The sequence below is a fragment of the Microtus oregoni genome, unplaced genomic scaffold (genome assembly GCF_018167655.1).
Source record: "Microtus oregoni isolate MIOR12 unplaced genomic scaffold, Mior012 000006F_ref0000085, whole genome shotgun sequence".
NCBI classification, from domain to species: domain Eukaryota; kingdom Metazoa; phylum Chordata; class Mammalia; order Rodentia; family Cricetidae; genus Microtus; species Microtus oregoni.
The window spans coordinates 18,355,352-18,371,460 of NW_024543065.1; the positions used below are offsets into that span (position 1 = coordinate 18,355,352).

General features: G+C 39.9%; 1 protein-coding gene across 3 annotated transcripts in view; it reads left to right on the plus strand.

Annotated features, from left to right (window-relative positions):
* Man1a1 (mannosidase alpha class 1A member 1) overlaps nt 1-16,109 on the plus strand; it is a 179,451-nt gene that overhangs the window by 59,667 nt on the left and 103,675 nt on the right. For all 3 annotated transcript variants that reach the window (XM_041653405.1, XM_041653404.1, XM_041653403.1), the window contains exon 5: nt 3,647-3,727. In XM_041653405.1, coding sequence (XP_041509339.1) covers nt 3,647-3,727 — 81 coding nt within the window. The remainder of the gene's footprint in view (nt 1-3,646; nt 3,728-16,109) is intronic.

Consider the following 16,109-nt stretch of genomic DNA (forward strand, 5'->3'; position numbering starts at 1 on the left):
GGCAGCTTATTACAATGCAGTTTTAAATGAAACATTTAAGGGGCCAGTTAAATTTATTTTACATGTAAAGCAGTTGGCAAAATCATATCCTTTGTACATTAGGAGGTTTTAGCATTGTGGCTTGCTTCATCTACAGTCTTTCCATGCCCCCTCCCCCTTCTGTCATTAGGGTAAGTAAGTGGAAAACTTGTTTAGAACATCTTGATGCGTGACTGTTGAAAGAAGAAATGTGGCTTCCCCTGTGAAGTTCAGGAAGGTGCATGCCAATAAAATGATTAACATCCTCATCTTTTTTTTATTTATAAAATGGTAAAGATTTTATTTTTTTATTTTTTTTAATTTATTTATTTATTAAGGATTTCTGCCTCGTCCCCGCAACCGCTTCCCATTTCCCTCCCCCTCCCCCGATCAAGTCCCCCTCCCTCATCTGCTCGAAGAGCAATCAGGGTTCCCTGACCTGTGGGAAGCCCAAGGACTGCCCACCTCTATCCAGGTCTCGTAAGGTGAGCATCCAAACTGCCTTGGAATAATAGATTTTCCAGCAAGCCCGTGGAAGGCAGGCCTCTGTTCAGGCTAAGCTGACACAGAGTACTAATGTATCACTCTCACCAGGAACTGTGTACTGACCACCTGGGTTCAGAGTATCTTATTGGGAATTCATTCTTGTCTTTTACCAGCGACAAAACTGATATTCAGAGAGAGCAAGTCAGTTCTCCGGGATCACACTCTCAAATCAGCTTTCAACCTAATCTTCCTAGTTCACACCAGAATTTTTAGTTAATTAATTGATTAATTTACCAGTGTATGTGTATACAAGGTGTGTGTGTGTGTGTGTGTGTGTGTGTGTTACATGTACAGAAGTATGTGGCTCTCTTTTTTGACTCTCTGCCTTATTCCCTTGAGAGATCTGTCACTGAATGGAAACCAGCTGTTCTGGTTAGGCTGGCTGGCCAGGCACAGGGAGCTCCCAGGCTCTGCCTTTCTCTGGCCCCCAATGCTGCACTTACAAAGTCCCATGCGGCCATACCCACCCTTTTGCATGGGTGCTGGGATTCAAACTCAGGCCCAAATACTTGTGTAGCAAGCACTCTTATACACTGAGCCATCTCCCTAGCCCCTTGACCAGCATTTTCATAGCTGCTAACCATTTTGTTGTAGCATGAAATTTTATCCCCCCGACCCGCTGCCTTTTCACCTAAGGTTAGTCTATGAGAAATGACCCAAAGTATCTAAATGTCAGTCTTCTGGCCTGAAAAGATACTATAGCCTAGAATATTAGGAGAGATCAAAGTAAGATTTATAAATGTGTGACTTTGGGAAAAATGAGGCAGAAGGAACTGTAATGCCAGGGGTGGGGGCGGTCAGATATAGTTCTCGTTTCCAAGCCCAGTAAGATGGTGAGAGTTCAGACTCGCGATGCTGTGATATTCCAGAGCAAAAGGTTCAAAGACAAGGACGTTCTAATCACTGGGAATCTGCATGGTTTCACCAGTCCAGGCTTGCCTTGGGCTCCCTAGATGATTCAGTCCCTGCAACTCAGCTGTCCTAACCGCTGACCTTGAGCACAGGACTTTGCAAGGTTATCGTTCAGTATCTTATGGCAGAGCAAGGTAAATAGGACCCAGGGTCTAAAATATACACAGCGCTGGATCAATAGCTGCTTGAGTAACTGCATCCAATAAGTGACATCTACATTGAGATGTATTTCTGATTTCAGTTGACATGGCCCAGTCCCCTGCCTTGCAATAATTTTTTTAGATGTCTATAGAAAAGACCTGGCTATCCAAAATTTTCCTAGGAGAAATAGGGAAAGCATATGTAATGAGCCCAAAGCCAAAATAAAGAAATAAAACCATTGCAATAGGCTTCAGTAAGCGAAAATATGAGAATCTGACTTTTGGTCTAAAAACTAAAACATACAACTACAAACTGAGGCAAAGATGATTTAAGGACTTAAAATCATTACATTTTATTAGACATTATTTCTTTCAGTTATGAGAGGTAAGTTGTATGAGCCAAACTAAATTAATAGATTTTTCCTTTTTCCTTATCAGAGGTTGTGTAGGCTATCAGCATTGTTTAAGTGATTCTCATTCCTTAATACACTTCAGTGATAAATTGCACAATACAGAGGGTATTTAATCAAAATAGATAAGTTGCAAATCACAAATTATTCAATACAATTAAACAAACTCACAGCATGATTTTATCCAACTTTATCTACTAGTTCTCTCTAGCTTCTTTTCATACACTTTCTTTTGCAGGAACTTTCTTATGTAGGAGCTTCAATCATTAGATCCCTAAATCCTTTGAGGGAGAGCACGTAGGAAGAAAATAATTTCTCTCTTCTCTGTTTCTGAAAATGTTTTCTAAAATGTAGGCTCAGCAGTTTAAGGATCTTGTCAGTCTTCATTGCTGTGGCCATAGGACCTAGGACTCGGCCTGGCGCATAGTAATTGCTCAATAAATGATCCCTAAAGCTGATGCTATCTCAGATGATTTTTCTAAGTTCATCTGCCAGATGCTGGCTCTATCCATTCTATTTGCCTCCTAGCCCTTGTCTTTATCTGTGAGTGCTTTTCATTTTGATCAGAAGTGACAGTTACTTAGTAGGCCCAGTGAAATATACCTTATATCTATTGGAGGTCAGCTGTGCTAATAACCTAATTACAAACTACAAGACAGATGCACTTAGCAGTCAGATATTGCAGAAGCATAAAACTATTGGCAGTAATTACTACTTATGCATCACAATTATTCAACCATTAATAATAAGACATGGTACATAGTCAGTGAGGTATCTGTAGAGGTCAAAATAGCCAAGTTTTGAACCATGAATAAACACACTTCCCTTCGAATCCTAAATCTACTCCGATTGTATGAAGTTCAAAAGATCACAATCACTATAAGCCTGGCTTGTTTCTCCCTCTGTAGACTGGACATAGGAATAGTAATTAATTCCGAAGATCATTATGAAGATTAAAAGACATCAAGGGATGGCCAGAGCCTTCTGCCACATTGTAAATAATAAAAGCGAGCTACTGTGGATACAAATGGAGCCAGGCCCAGCAATGACAGCTCACATTATGATCAGCTTCATGCCAAGACAGACTGTCATCTCAGAGCTGGGACTGTGGGAAGGCAGACGGCAGCACTGGAACTCAAGTCCTGGGCTTTGGGTCCCATTCGCATTCTGTCTCTGCCACTTTAACATAATGGGAAAAGATTGCTGGCCTCGTGCGGAGCTAGCAGCCACACTACCGTCTGATTGGCCTTTCAGGATGAAAAAGAGGCAAATGGTGACGTAATGAGAACCCAGAACAGGAAAAAAATAATAATAAAAGCCCCGAGCCCATTGCATTTGTACAGATACAGAATATCAAGCATGGGGCCGGCTTCACATACAAGAAAGGAAGAATTCCAGTTTGTGGTGTTTTTATACTACTTTGAGTCAAAATTATTTTTTATCTGCTTAGCCATATTTTGACACCGGTTTCAGGGGACTTGCTCTCTCGTGTATACGTCCCCCTCCCTGGGCAGGCACACAGGTTGGAACAGACCTTAAGTTACTGTAGCTTATCATACTGTGTACTTTCATTATGTGTGGTATCATTATGCTTAAGCCTCCTTCATTTTGTTTCCATAGAACGCTGAAGTCTCTGTTTTTGAAGTAAATATACGCTTCGTCGGCGGACTGCTATCAGCTTACTACTTGTCTGGAGAAGAGGTGAGTTGCAAAGTGATAACCGAAAAGTGAATTATGCAATGTCTCCAAGTCACTCTTTCGGTTACATACGCCATTTGTGGCATGGATTTAGGGGAAAACTGACGAAATTTTTCTGTTCCCATGCTCGGTTTTATTTCTCAAAATCCGTGCGAATTGAATGAGCAAGCCAGGGAAGTTTGAGAGTTCCGATTGCCAGGTGAAGGTAAGCCTTTAACATTGCGTGGCTCTGTTACGCCATGTGTACTGTGATGAGGAGTACAAATCCCACACGTCTGCAGGCACACCGCAGACGGTCAGTGTCATGGCAGGCTACGGAGGGAGTCTTTGCCTTGAGATTTATTTTAATGTTAGTATGTCCACTTCGTTAGAACTTTTTGAAGTGAAGAAAGCGTGACGAATAAGATTTGCGAATTATAGTACTTGTGAAATTGACGGGCTGTGGCTCTGAGCTTGTCAGCACACGGACCTGCAGGCCGGTGTCCCTAGGAGAAAGGCTTTGTTCTCTTCCTGAGTCAAGGCTTAATGAATTATCTGCTGCTTGGGGCATAGCAGGGAGTTTTAATTCCTGTCTTTCTTTTCCCGGTAGATTAAAGACTTTTGTATCGTGCTCAGAAAGGACCCGGATGCTATTTTCTTGAAAGCATTAGGATAGCTTTGTGAATTATGGGAAGTGTCCACTAAGAGTTTTGGGAACGGACTCACCTGTAATATTGACAATGTTAAAAGCTGACATCAAGGGAAAAACAGTCACATATTTCAACTGCACGTCAATCAGATTTACGTTAGCCACAGCATTCTGGCTGGAGGAAGAGCAGATCTTAGCCTGTGTAGTATTTCATGTATTTCTGTGCTTCAAACAGATTTAAGCAGGGTAATAAATGTTTAATGAGACAGGCTGCTTGACTTTGCTCCTGTCTCCAAGGTGCTTTTCTAATCATAGCGACCGCACTCTTCTGTTTCCTCCCTCCCCCTCTTTCTCTCTGTCTCTCTGGATTTTATTCTACCATATCTTTTTTTTTTTTTTTTTGGTTTTTCGAGACAGGGTTTCTCTGTGGTTTTGGAGCCTGTCCTGGAACTAGCTCTTGTAGACCAGGCTGGTCTTGAACTCACAGAGATCCGCCTGCCTCTGCCTCCCAAGTGCTGGGATTAAAGGCGTGTGCTACCACCGCCCGGCTACCATATCTTTTTTTAAGTATGTAGATGGCCCCATATTCCCCTGTGTCACCCTGTCCTAAGCCTGGGAAACAAGGCCCTGTGCTGTGTTATTCTCCTTCCTTACTCTACCCAGATTTTCCCTCTCTGTTATCATATGTACAGTCTAGTTTAGCATCCCCAAGCTGGAGCAACTCTGTTTTGAAGAAACAGGCTCAAATGATGGTTTCTCTATTGAACAGATCTCTGAGCATCCCAAGACTAGATCTTCTCCTGGTTTTTGACTTGATGTGCTAGGATGACTTGCTTATTTATGTGTAGATGATACTATTATGAAAGAACAACTGCACCCTTCTGAGTTGGACGGAGTCATAGGAAATACAGAAAGAAACAAATGTGTATTTCTTCCAGAGATGCACCTGTTTTCATTAGTTCTTTTTTACTTATTGTTTCAAGATTCTATATGTATGATTATTTCTATTTCTATGGACATTTGGCATATATGTATATATAATGTATGTGCCTGTCAAATGGAATGTCCACAATGATGTCATTTGTCCATAATTATAATTATTAGCTTAAGGTCTTATAAGAGTTTTTATACTTAATTATTTTTATTCTTTGAGATTACAAAATAATTGCATCATCTCCCTTCTCTTCCCTCACTCTGAACCTTCCCTTATATTCCTGTTTGTTCTCTTTAAAATTCATGACCTCTGTTCTCACTGTCATTATATACATATATGTATATATCTCTGTGTCTATATATACAACTTCTTAATACACATATATGGAAAATATAACCTGTTCAGACTGGACAATGCTACTTGTGTGTATATGGCTTTAGGCCCACCATTTGATGACCACTGGATAACCAATTGGTGTATTCATTCCTGTGGAAGAATGTGTCTTCCACTCTCCGCATTTCCCAGTACCTGGATAGGGTTGAGGCCTTCTGAGCTTTCCCCTATCTGTATCACAATATCTATTAGTATGGTTCTTGTTCAGCTCATGATTAAGCACGCACGTTGATCTTGTGGGTGGAGCTTCTGTCATTTCTTAGAAACATAATCTCACAGCAAACCCTGTTCTTCTGGCTCTTGCACTCTTTCTACCCCCGTTTCTGGGTGCTTCTTGAGCCTTGGGTACAGGTGTTGTTTTTTAGATGGACCATTTGGGACTGAACTCCACAGCTCCTGATTTTGATTGGTTGTGGCTTTCTGATATGAACAGTCTCTGCTGCAAAGAGAAGTTCCTTTGAGGGGCGAGGATTACATTTATTTATCTGTAGGTGTAAGAACACATATTTAGATTGTAGTTAGGGATTATTCTGCTTTTGTATAATGGAAGTTGTAGATTCACCTCTAATATCCATGACTTCACTAGCTCTGGGTTGAGTAGTTGACTAGGATTCCAGTATTAGGCATGATTTCTTTCTTGTTGAATGGGTCTTTACCTCCGACTAGAGATCTGTGGTTACTGCCAAGGTGCATGTAGCACTCACGACTGTACCATTGGGGTTATTGGGCTATGCTGGTCATTGTTATTGGTTCATATGTACAGTAGCTGGATAAGAGTCTGGGTTGCTTCCCTCCTTTGGAAGCTTGCTTGGAGCCTTCTGGTGCCAGAAAAACTAATCCTCAGAAACCTGAGGCTTTCAGGTCAGTTCCAGCTCTGGGGACTCTGGGCCCTGTGTAGTATCTTCACTAGTAGAGACTTACCTTCCACTTCTTGGAGAATATTTGATGTTCATGTATAGAAAAGATGTGATTTGTGCAAGTTGATTCTATATCCTGACATATTGTTGATTTTTTTTATTATTTCTAGAAATTTTCTCTTGAGTTTTTTATTTTGGTGGGGGGCTGGTTCTTCAATAAGTAATATCATGCCATCTGCAAACAGGGATAGTATGATTTCTTTCCCTCTTTGTACTCTCTTGCCTTGTTGATCCAGATAGTTCTTCAAGGACAATATTGAAAAGGGTGTCCTAGTGAACATTTCTGTCTCGTTCCTGACTTCAGTGTGGTCGTCTCGTGATTTTCTTCATTTAAGATGATATTAGTTAGTTTCTCATATATAGCTTTTTATTTTGGTTGAGGTATATTCTCTTTAGTCCTAATTCTCTAGGACTTTTATCATAAAGCTTGTTAGATATTATCATAACCTTCTTTCTAGATCTATTGAAATGGCAATGTATTTTTAATAAAGTCCATATATTTACTTAAGGTTTGATTTATTAGATGTGCGCACACACACACACACACACAAAATCTATTTATGTCTGAAAAATTTTTTCTCTTTCCTTCAACTATGGCAGGTACTTTTTCAGGGTGTATTAGCCTAGGTTGGCCATCCTGGTTTTTAGGACCTGTGAGGTGGTGCCCAGGCTCCTCCGACTTTCAGAGCTTCCATTGAGAAATCTGTTGTTAAGTTGATGGTGTTCCTTTACATGTGACTTGTGCTTGGTTTTCTTTTTTGTTGGTTGGTTGGTTGGTTGGTTGGTTGGCTGGTTTGCAGAAGCTTTCAATACTCTTTACTCATTCTGTATGTTATTTTCACTAGAATATCAAGTAGGGATATTCTTTTCTGGTCTTGTCTATTTGCATTTCTATGTGCTTTTTGTATCTGTACATATGATATGTGTCTTTCCTTAGTTTGGGGAAGTTTTCTTCTATGATATTGTTGAATACCTGGTCTGTGCCATTGACTTAGGCTTATTTTCCCTCATCTATTCTATAACTTGAAGGTTTGGTCTTTTAATGGTATCCCGCATTTCCTGTATATTTTTTTTCTGTATTTTTAATATTCCTTTTTCATTTGGTCGAGATCTTCTATTCTTCTATTTTATGTTCTGCTTGATTCAACCTACTTGCAAGGCTTCCTTTGAGTTTTCTAGTTGAATAATTGGGTTTTTCAATTCTAATTTCATTTTAGCTTGAGTCCTCTTCAGTGTTTCTCTTTATAGAATTCCATTTTCAAGTACTGGATTGTCTTTTTATTTTCATCAATATTATGCTAATATTTTTGGGGTTCCACTCAGGTACATATTCTCCTTCATTTCATTCTCCTTTATTTCATTGAGATGTTTGTGTCTTCTTTAAACTTCTTGAATTCTTTGATGAAGTTTGTAATTGTTCTTTTAAATTCTGTGTCCTGAGTTCATCTACATAAACCTCACTTGGCAAACATTTCTACAGGACTGCTGAATTTTATAGGGGAGGTACTGCTTTTATCTTTCACATTACTTTTATTTTTGCAGTGAGATTTGTGCATGTGAACTTATTAGTTCTGTGTCTGTTATGGGCAGAGTAGGTTGAGGCAGAAGGGAAGATATACAGGCGAGGTTTTGTCTAAATGTTGGGTGTGGCTTAGATGAAATGAAGTCAGATGGACCCAGGGGACTGGGCTGCTGTGCAGTGTGTGCATCCCGTTCAAGCCTTGAGTGTGGCGTTATATTTAGGGTTTAGGGAGTGTTTGTGGAGGACAGGATCAGGCAGAGTCACAGGGTTAGACCCTGATAAGTCTATGCAGTTTCTGGGCTGGAGAGGTTGAATAAGGTGTGGCAGGAGCCTGGGTCAGGAGGAGGCATTGTGATCCTGGTAGAAGTGGTACAGGCAGGGGTGACTAGACTAGGCTGGGGCACTGGGTGTGGGACCCAGGACACATATGAATGTGGCATGTCAGCAGCCTGTAGGTCAAGGCTATAAGGATGTTTTTGATGCTATATTTAACTATGAAGAATGCCTTTTTGGGGGTAAATAACTATCATTTTTCCATATTTGTCTGTCAGTTTCCCTGTGTAAAAATTAGTTACAGAATTTTTTACATTGTTTAAGAAAAAGTCAAGATTTTTTCTTGACTAGATGAGGGAAAATATGCCTACTTTTCTGGTTTTAGAGAATTTTTAAGTGTTGGTTCGTAAAGGTTTATTTTCTTACATATCTTTTTCATGAGTGTTCTGTAAATACTGAGATTTAGGCCATTTCCAGTATTTCTGTTTTGATTAATATGGTAATAATCTGTCGGTACATAATTGATCTCCAAAGTGTGGTTTGCTTATGAGAAGTAGTTAGTACTAATTTGGTTGAACAGACCCCTCCCCTTCCTCTTCCTCCTAATTACCTTGTCACCTGACACTGCTGTTTGTTTCTCCAGTGCACTCAGGAGAATTGCCTTACAAGAATTTTGCGACCAGGAAACCTTATTCTACCCCCAAGCCAGTTATTTGACTTTGTGTCAAAATGAAAACATAGTCAGTTCATAGAAATATCACCAACATGGCTAGTTACTCATAATTTCATTTCATATACACATAAAGTTCTCTACATGCACATGTAGATCAAAGAATTCCCTAGAATTCCCTAGAAAAATTCTTCTCCATAAATTATGTCATTGAGTTTCTGAGCAGCTATAATTTAGGATTCTGATTTCATCACTGAGGATTATGAATATTTTGAAATTTATAGATTGCTATCAGGTAGATATATGCAGCCCTACACTGACATCAACTAAAAACTAATTCTGAGATTCATGTTGTGAAATTAGGAAAGCGGCACCTCTCATTTGAACTTCACTCCACGGAAGTAGTATCATTAGAAACAGGAAACAAGAAGTGTGGGTGCAAGGGAACTCTTGTCTCCTGCTGTGTGAGTGTGACAGGAAGCACCTGCAATAAACTGCTTATAGACGCATTCAGAAATGTAAAGTGTCTTAGCTCAATTAAGACAGTTTGTAGTTACATTAAGTCAATCCACAACGTTTTCCAAAGTCTGTATAAGGAATTCAAACAATCACAATAATTATACACATACAGAAGAGGTAAGATAAATACTAAATAGAATGGTCTTTATTAAGAACAAAAGATGCAGCCAAGTGGTGGTGGTGCACACCTTTATCCCAGCACTTGGGAGGCAGAGACAGGCGATCACTGCAAGTTTGAAACCAGCCTGGTCTACAGAGTGAGTTCCAGGACAGGCTCCAAAGCTACAGAGAAACCCTGCCTCGAAAAGCAAACAACAGAATAAAAAATGCTATGCATAGCTCTCTAGTACACTCCAGGGGAATGGTATCCTCCCTGACGACAGTAAATATACAAGTATTTAGAATGTACTCACCTGAATCTTTGAGGTGGCCAAATAAGTCTGTAATTTTGTATGTACTAAAAGCTACATTCTGTAAATTTTTGAAATTTCAGTGTACAGAATTAACCTAATTTTTCTTTTCCCATGTATTTTATGCACTTAATTAAGTATAAGATTTCACTTTTTAAAATGTAACTTCTGCTAACACTAAAGTGGAATTATCTCCAGGAGCAATTTTCAGGAACTGATGCTATAGAATATGATTAACCAAAGCAAAAATGGCTTTGAAAATTTACAAATACAGATGATTAAAATAAACTTAAGGAAAGCATATCAAAACAAGTATCTACATGCAGAAAAGAGGGAATATGAACATTACGTGTTATGGCAGGCAAGATGGCTCAATGCGTGGAGTTTACCACGCAAGCCTGATGACCTCAGTTTAATCCCTAGGACCCACATAAAGATAGAAGGAGAAACCGACTCCACAGAATTGTCCTCTGACCGTCACATGCCTTGTGGCGTGCTCATGTGTACAATTACACATAATAATGTATTTGATGTGTATGTTTACCTGCATGCATATATGTGTACCATATGCATATCTGGTACCCACAGAAGTCAGAGGAGGGCATCAGATTCTCTGGATCTGGAGTTATAGATGGTTGGGAACCACCATGTGGGCATTGGGAACCAAAGCCAGACCCGCTGCCAGAGCAGCCAGATTTAACTCTTGCGCCGTCTCTCCAGCCCTGGGCTTTTTAACTACACTGTCTCATATTAGACAGATAGAAAGTAACAATAACTATATTGAACTAGATGTGAATTTAGAATTTAGTTGAACAAGGTGGCACTGGTGCTCTCCCAAAGAGAAAACTGAAGAGAATCTGGATAAACGGTCACTGGTTGCCATAGAATAGTGATTCTTAGTTTGTGGGTCATGACCCTTCTGGGGTGGAATGACCCTTTCACCGAGGTCAACTAAGACCATCAGAAAATACAGATGTTTATATTATGATTTACAATAGTAGCGACATTACAATAATGACATAGCAGTGAACATAATTTTATGGTTGATGTCACCACAACATGAGGAACTGTGTTAAAGATGGCAGCATTAAGAACTTTGTGAACCATTGCCATAGAGGATTTCCATAGCTTGACTGCCCTCTGAGACAGCACGAATTAGGAAACAGACCATTTCTTCTATTCTTGTCTGACTTTGCTCAAAATACCAAGTCCATGGAGGAAAAAAAGAAAAATAAAATAAAATTAAAGCATTGAGATAAAAGGATTGTGCTAGAAGCTGTCACTAGGTTTGCAGGATCCTACAGCAGCAAATTGTAACAGAGTGTAGATAATCACCTAATGGGAGTTAGGTGACTGTTAAAAGAGAAACAAATATTTAAATAAGATATAAATCCATGTAGGTGATCAAAACTGAAAAAGGACATAGCCAGGCATACTATTAACGAAACACCTGCCTGATTTTAAAACCTATCTTATTCTTTAAGGAATCACCTTTAGAGGCATTTAATCTTGAAGGAAGCAGTCTGGTGCTGAGTCTATCTAGAAAATCATAACCAATCTCATGGATACCAAACTGTTGGAGGACTATCCTTCCATGATGGGAGAACTTCTTCCATGATAGGTGGGAGAATATCCTTCCAGCAGAAAGGAGAGAGGGTATTTGGTCCAGGACGGAAGAAACAGAGGGTGATCTTTATTTTTATGGCTACAAAAGTTCCCTAAACCTTATCTGACATGCTAAGACACCAATACAAAATGGTGTTGAAGACTCACTGAGTAAGAGGAATAGCTTATGTCTTCGAATCTGAAGGCCACCAAGGAAGAGCGAAGCGTGGAGTAGGGTGAGATTGAGAAGCTGAGCAGAGAGAAAAACTGATGTGCATCGTGGAGGGCCTTCTTGCTTGACAAGATGCAGACATTTGGGATGTTGTGAAGGTTAGAAATTGTTTTTGGAATGTATGCTAGTGGTGGATAATCACAAAATTATTTAGAAATCCCTTAGAAAATGATGATATATTGATGTTGCTTTATTTCACACTCAGTCTGTCACAATCTGCTTGCAAAAGATGACGCCCAGACCAGCCGTCTGTCTCCTGCATCATTCTGCAAGAAATGAAAATGACTTAAAGAAAATATTGCATGATCAAGCAGAGCTGTGGAAAGTAAGGGCATATGATAGCTGCAGATAAGATTAGCACAGATTCTGCCAACTTGTTAATCATCTAAGCGTTGGACAGAAATGTATCTGCAGGTTTCCTAGCGACCAGAGCAAAAATGAAAAGAGATTTAACAGCTATTTGGTGGTTGTGGTTTTGAAACTAAAATTTGATAACATAACATAACCTACATATAATTTTAAGCATGTATACACTAAACTTTATATAAAGCAAAGAACAATAATATAAGCAAACAAAATCTATTGATGTAATTGGATTCACTTTTAGCCATACTCACAAGTTCTATTCAAAAAAATGTGCTCAAATTTATCCTCTTTCTCAAATACATGAAAGGTATTTTAATTACGATCTCTGAAAATGTAATTACAGTGCAAAAATACCAACAGAGGGGCTGGTGAGATGGCTCAGTTGTTAAGAGCACTTGTTCTTGCTGAGGACCCAAGCTCAGTTCCTGACACTCACACAGTAGATCCTAGCCATCTGTAACTTCAGTTCCAGGGGATCTGGTGCCCTCTTTGGACTTCCATGGATACCAGGCACATACCTAGTACACATACATACATATTCATGTCAAACACCCTTACAAAATTAAAAACTGAAAAATAAAAATGTTTCAATATCAACTAAAGGCATAATTGTAAAAGAACTACAAAAAAACTGATTATAACATCCTGAAAATGAAATGCAATGAATAGTCAGTTTATATAATAAAATTAAAGTAAAGATTGGCACGGTGGTATGATATATAAAATGTTTTACATCAAATTTTTATAGTATTTATCATATAGTACAGTAAAAATATTTTAGTAATGCAAACATTATGCCACCAAGCCTAAAATTAGGAATCTACGCACTTTTAAAATGAACAAACAATTCAAATTTTTTTTAAATAACAGATTTAATGACAGCTAGATCAGGACATGAATCTATAATACAAAATTAAGTATCACATTAAATTTTGTAGTCAGTTTTATAGGGATGTATAGATTTAAATATCTACACTAAGAATATATATATATATATTTTTAAATATTTCAGAATTTAAAAAACTACCAAGAAAAAAGCAACATCATGGAAAGTACGAGCACAGATTGTAAAGGAAAATGCTGGAAGTTTCCTCTCTATCTCTTAGATCCACATCCTCACTGAGATAATTGCCTGCAAAGAGCTACAGAGCACTATGAACCAAATATTTACCTACTAGGAGACTGGGAGTTGGAGGTGTCAGTTTCAGTGTTCCCTTCAAAATGAAGGTTTCTCAGGTGTATGTTTGGGTCATCCCAACCCAGGCTGACCATGGTGGCTCTCTTCGGGGCAGTGTTTGGATGTAGCACTGAGATGCATTCAAGGAACAGTCATGATGTGGGTATTGTGTGACAAAGCTTTTCATTGGGAGCCAAGGCACACACTTTTCTTCATCCCACAAAGGGAGGGAACCCAAGACAGAGCAGAGTCCAGCTTGGTGAGCCATTGAGTACTATGGGAGTTACTTACAGGAAAACGGTCAAGGCTTATTCACAGCAGCAAGAATGACTCAAAGACAGCTACATAGCCACAGCCCATCCCCAGAATGGGTGACAGCTCCCAAAGCTGGGACCCTGGAGCACAGTGCACAGCCTGCAGCCAGGTCAACATGTTGAAAAGTGTCCTTCCCAGGTGCCGCAGTTGATCTAAACCTTTTCCAAGTAGCTCTGCTGATGTTTGCTTCTTCCAGGGAGCTGGTCTAGTCTCAGGATCTTCTTTGCAGCTGGGCTTGTCTGAGAGTCTTCTTTGCAACTTTATGGCTTCCTCTGGGAGGGAGGGGCCTAGTGAATCTCATCCTTTTGGGGGATTTTCTGGAGCTATTCTAAGTTGTTTACCTTTCAATTTAAGGAGTTTCCCTGCAGGATGGAATGTTTCAGTGTCTGATGAAGCTGTTACACGGCAGTGGGACAAGCCACACATCTCTCCCGCAGACTGTGTCCTGAGTGCCAAGCCCTGTGTCAGACTCTACTGAGTCCTAAACAGCCCAAGTGGGCCTTGAGCTTTAATGAGAAAATACATCTTTCAAATCCCAAACTGGAAAACCTGAACAGATTCCTAAAGAAACAGGGTTGCTTGCGTTTGGGTATGATGAGACAATACACCAAAATCTAACTGAAGCCCCCCTCCTGCCCCCTCCCTTAAACTGAGGGGCCTGAACATTTCCAGCATCTTTACAGACAGTTTCTCACTTTGACACCAAAATGATGGATGTGATAATACCCATCTTACAACAATGAGCCATCATGCAAATGCCCTACAGATATGCCCATGAGCCAATCCGATGGAAGCCATTCCTCTTTTTTCTGGGTGTATCTAGGTGTATGCCCAGCTGAGAAAAGCCAACCAGCCTTTCCCCAATACCATGAACGTAATTTCAAAATAAAGGTTTAAGTTTCTGCTGCTTTGGTATGGCTTTACTTAGTACTCTGTGTGCCTGGTGCAAGCATTTAATAAGTTTTCTGAATTCCTCATTAAATTTTCTGTGACCTTTACTTGTTAAAATGCCAACCGAAATGATTTTCAAGGACTTGTGTAGTAGAATTTGTGTATTGACAACAGAAACAAGCAGCGGGCCTGGAAGTCTTGGGTAGGTGAGAGGGAAACGATGTAATGAGGTGACTGGAAATATGCACGACCAGTAGGTCGCTATCACAGCGGTTCTCAAGCTTTCTAGTGCTGAGACCTGTAATACAGTTCCTCATGTTGTGGTGACCCCATCATAAAATTATTAATGTTGCTACTTGATAATTTTGCTACTGTTATCGTTAGTATTCAGGCATCTGTACTGGCCTGCCCGCGGGGTCCTGACAGGATACGTCCCCAGCTGCAGCCACCAAGAGCACCCCGTGTGCACATTCGCCACATTTCCTTATAAAAAGCAGGATTTAGCCTGGCAGTGGTGGCACACGCCTTTAATCCCAGCACTCGGAGGCAGAGGCAGGCGGATCTCTGTGAGTTTGAGACCAGCCTGGTCTACAAGAGCTAGTTCCAGGCTCCAAAGCTACAGAGAAACCCTGTCTTGAAAAACCAAAAGGGGGGTAGGGGGGCAGGGCTTACTAACCTCCTCTCTCTCTTTCTCTCCTTTATTCTCTCTCTGTCTCGCTGTCTCTTTCTTTATCATCTGCCTACCCCCCCCACCCCCAGCCTGCTTCTCTGCCTCTTCTCTATCCTCTTCCTATGTGAGCCTTGTATGGTGTGACTCTCCTGCTGCTTTTAAATTATAACGCTTATGAATTGTAATGTAAATAACTGTGTTTTTTAATGGTCTTGGGCAACCCCTGTAAAAAGACCTTTAACCTCCCCCCACCCAGGGGTCACAAACCACTCTCTTAAGCTCTGTGGCTCCACCCACTTCCACCTTCAGTCAAGCTCCCTCCTCATCCCTTCAGCCCCAGCTTCCATCTGCCTTTTTATCTGTTGTGTGCACGGTGGTTCTCCAAAAGAGATAAGTTTTGAAAACCAGTGAGCTAGAGACTCTATCTAAATTAAATCATTATTAAATATACTAGGTCATTTATTGTGGATCTTTTAAATTGAATGACATTGTTGGGGCATTTTCTGAAATTACAAGCCGAGGAGGAAATGTGAAAGGGATCCCGCACATTTTCTTCAATTGAAGGGAACTTTCCAAACCAGACCAAATTGCCTGAACCAGTTCATGCCACATTCATGTTAATTTCCTGGAAAGGAACAATTTTAATCCCATTTATCAAATGAAGGTCTTTCTTTGCTATTTTGTACTAATGTGTTTAGCCTTATGATTCGGGAAACATTTAGATTGGTCTCTGCATACATCTTATTAGCTTAGTATTTGACATTCATTACTGAAATTTTTATGAAAATAACTAATATTTTCATATAGAAAGGTCTAGTTTAGCAAAAAATTAGAGAATACTCACTTTGCTTATATTTATAATT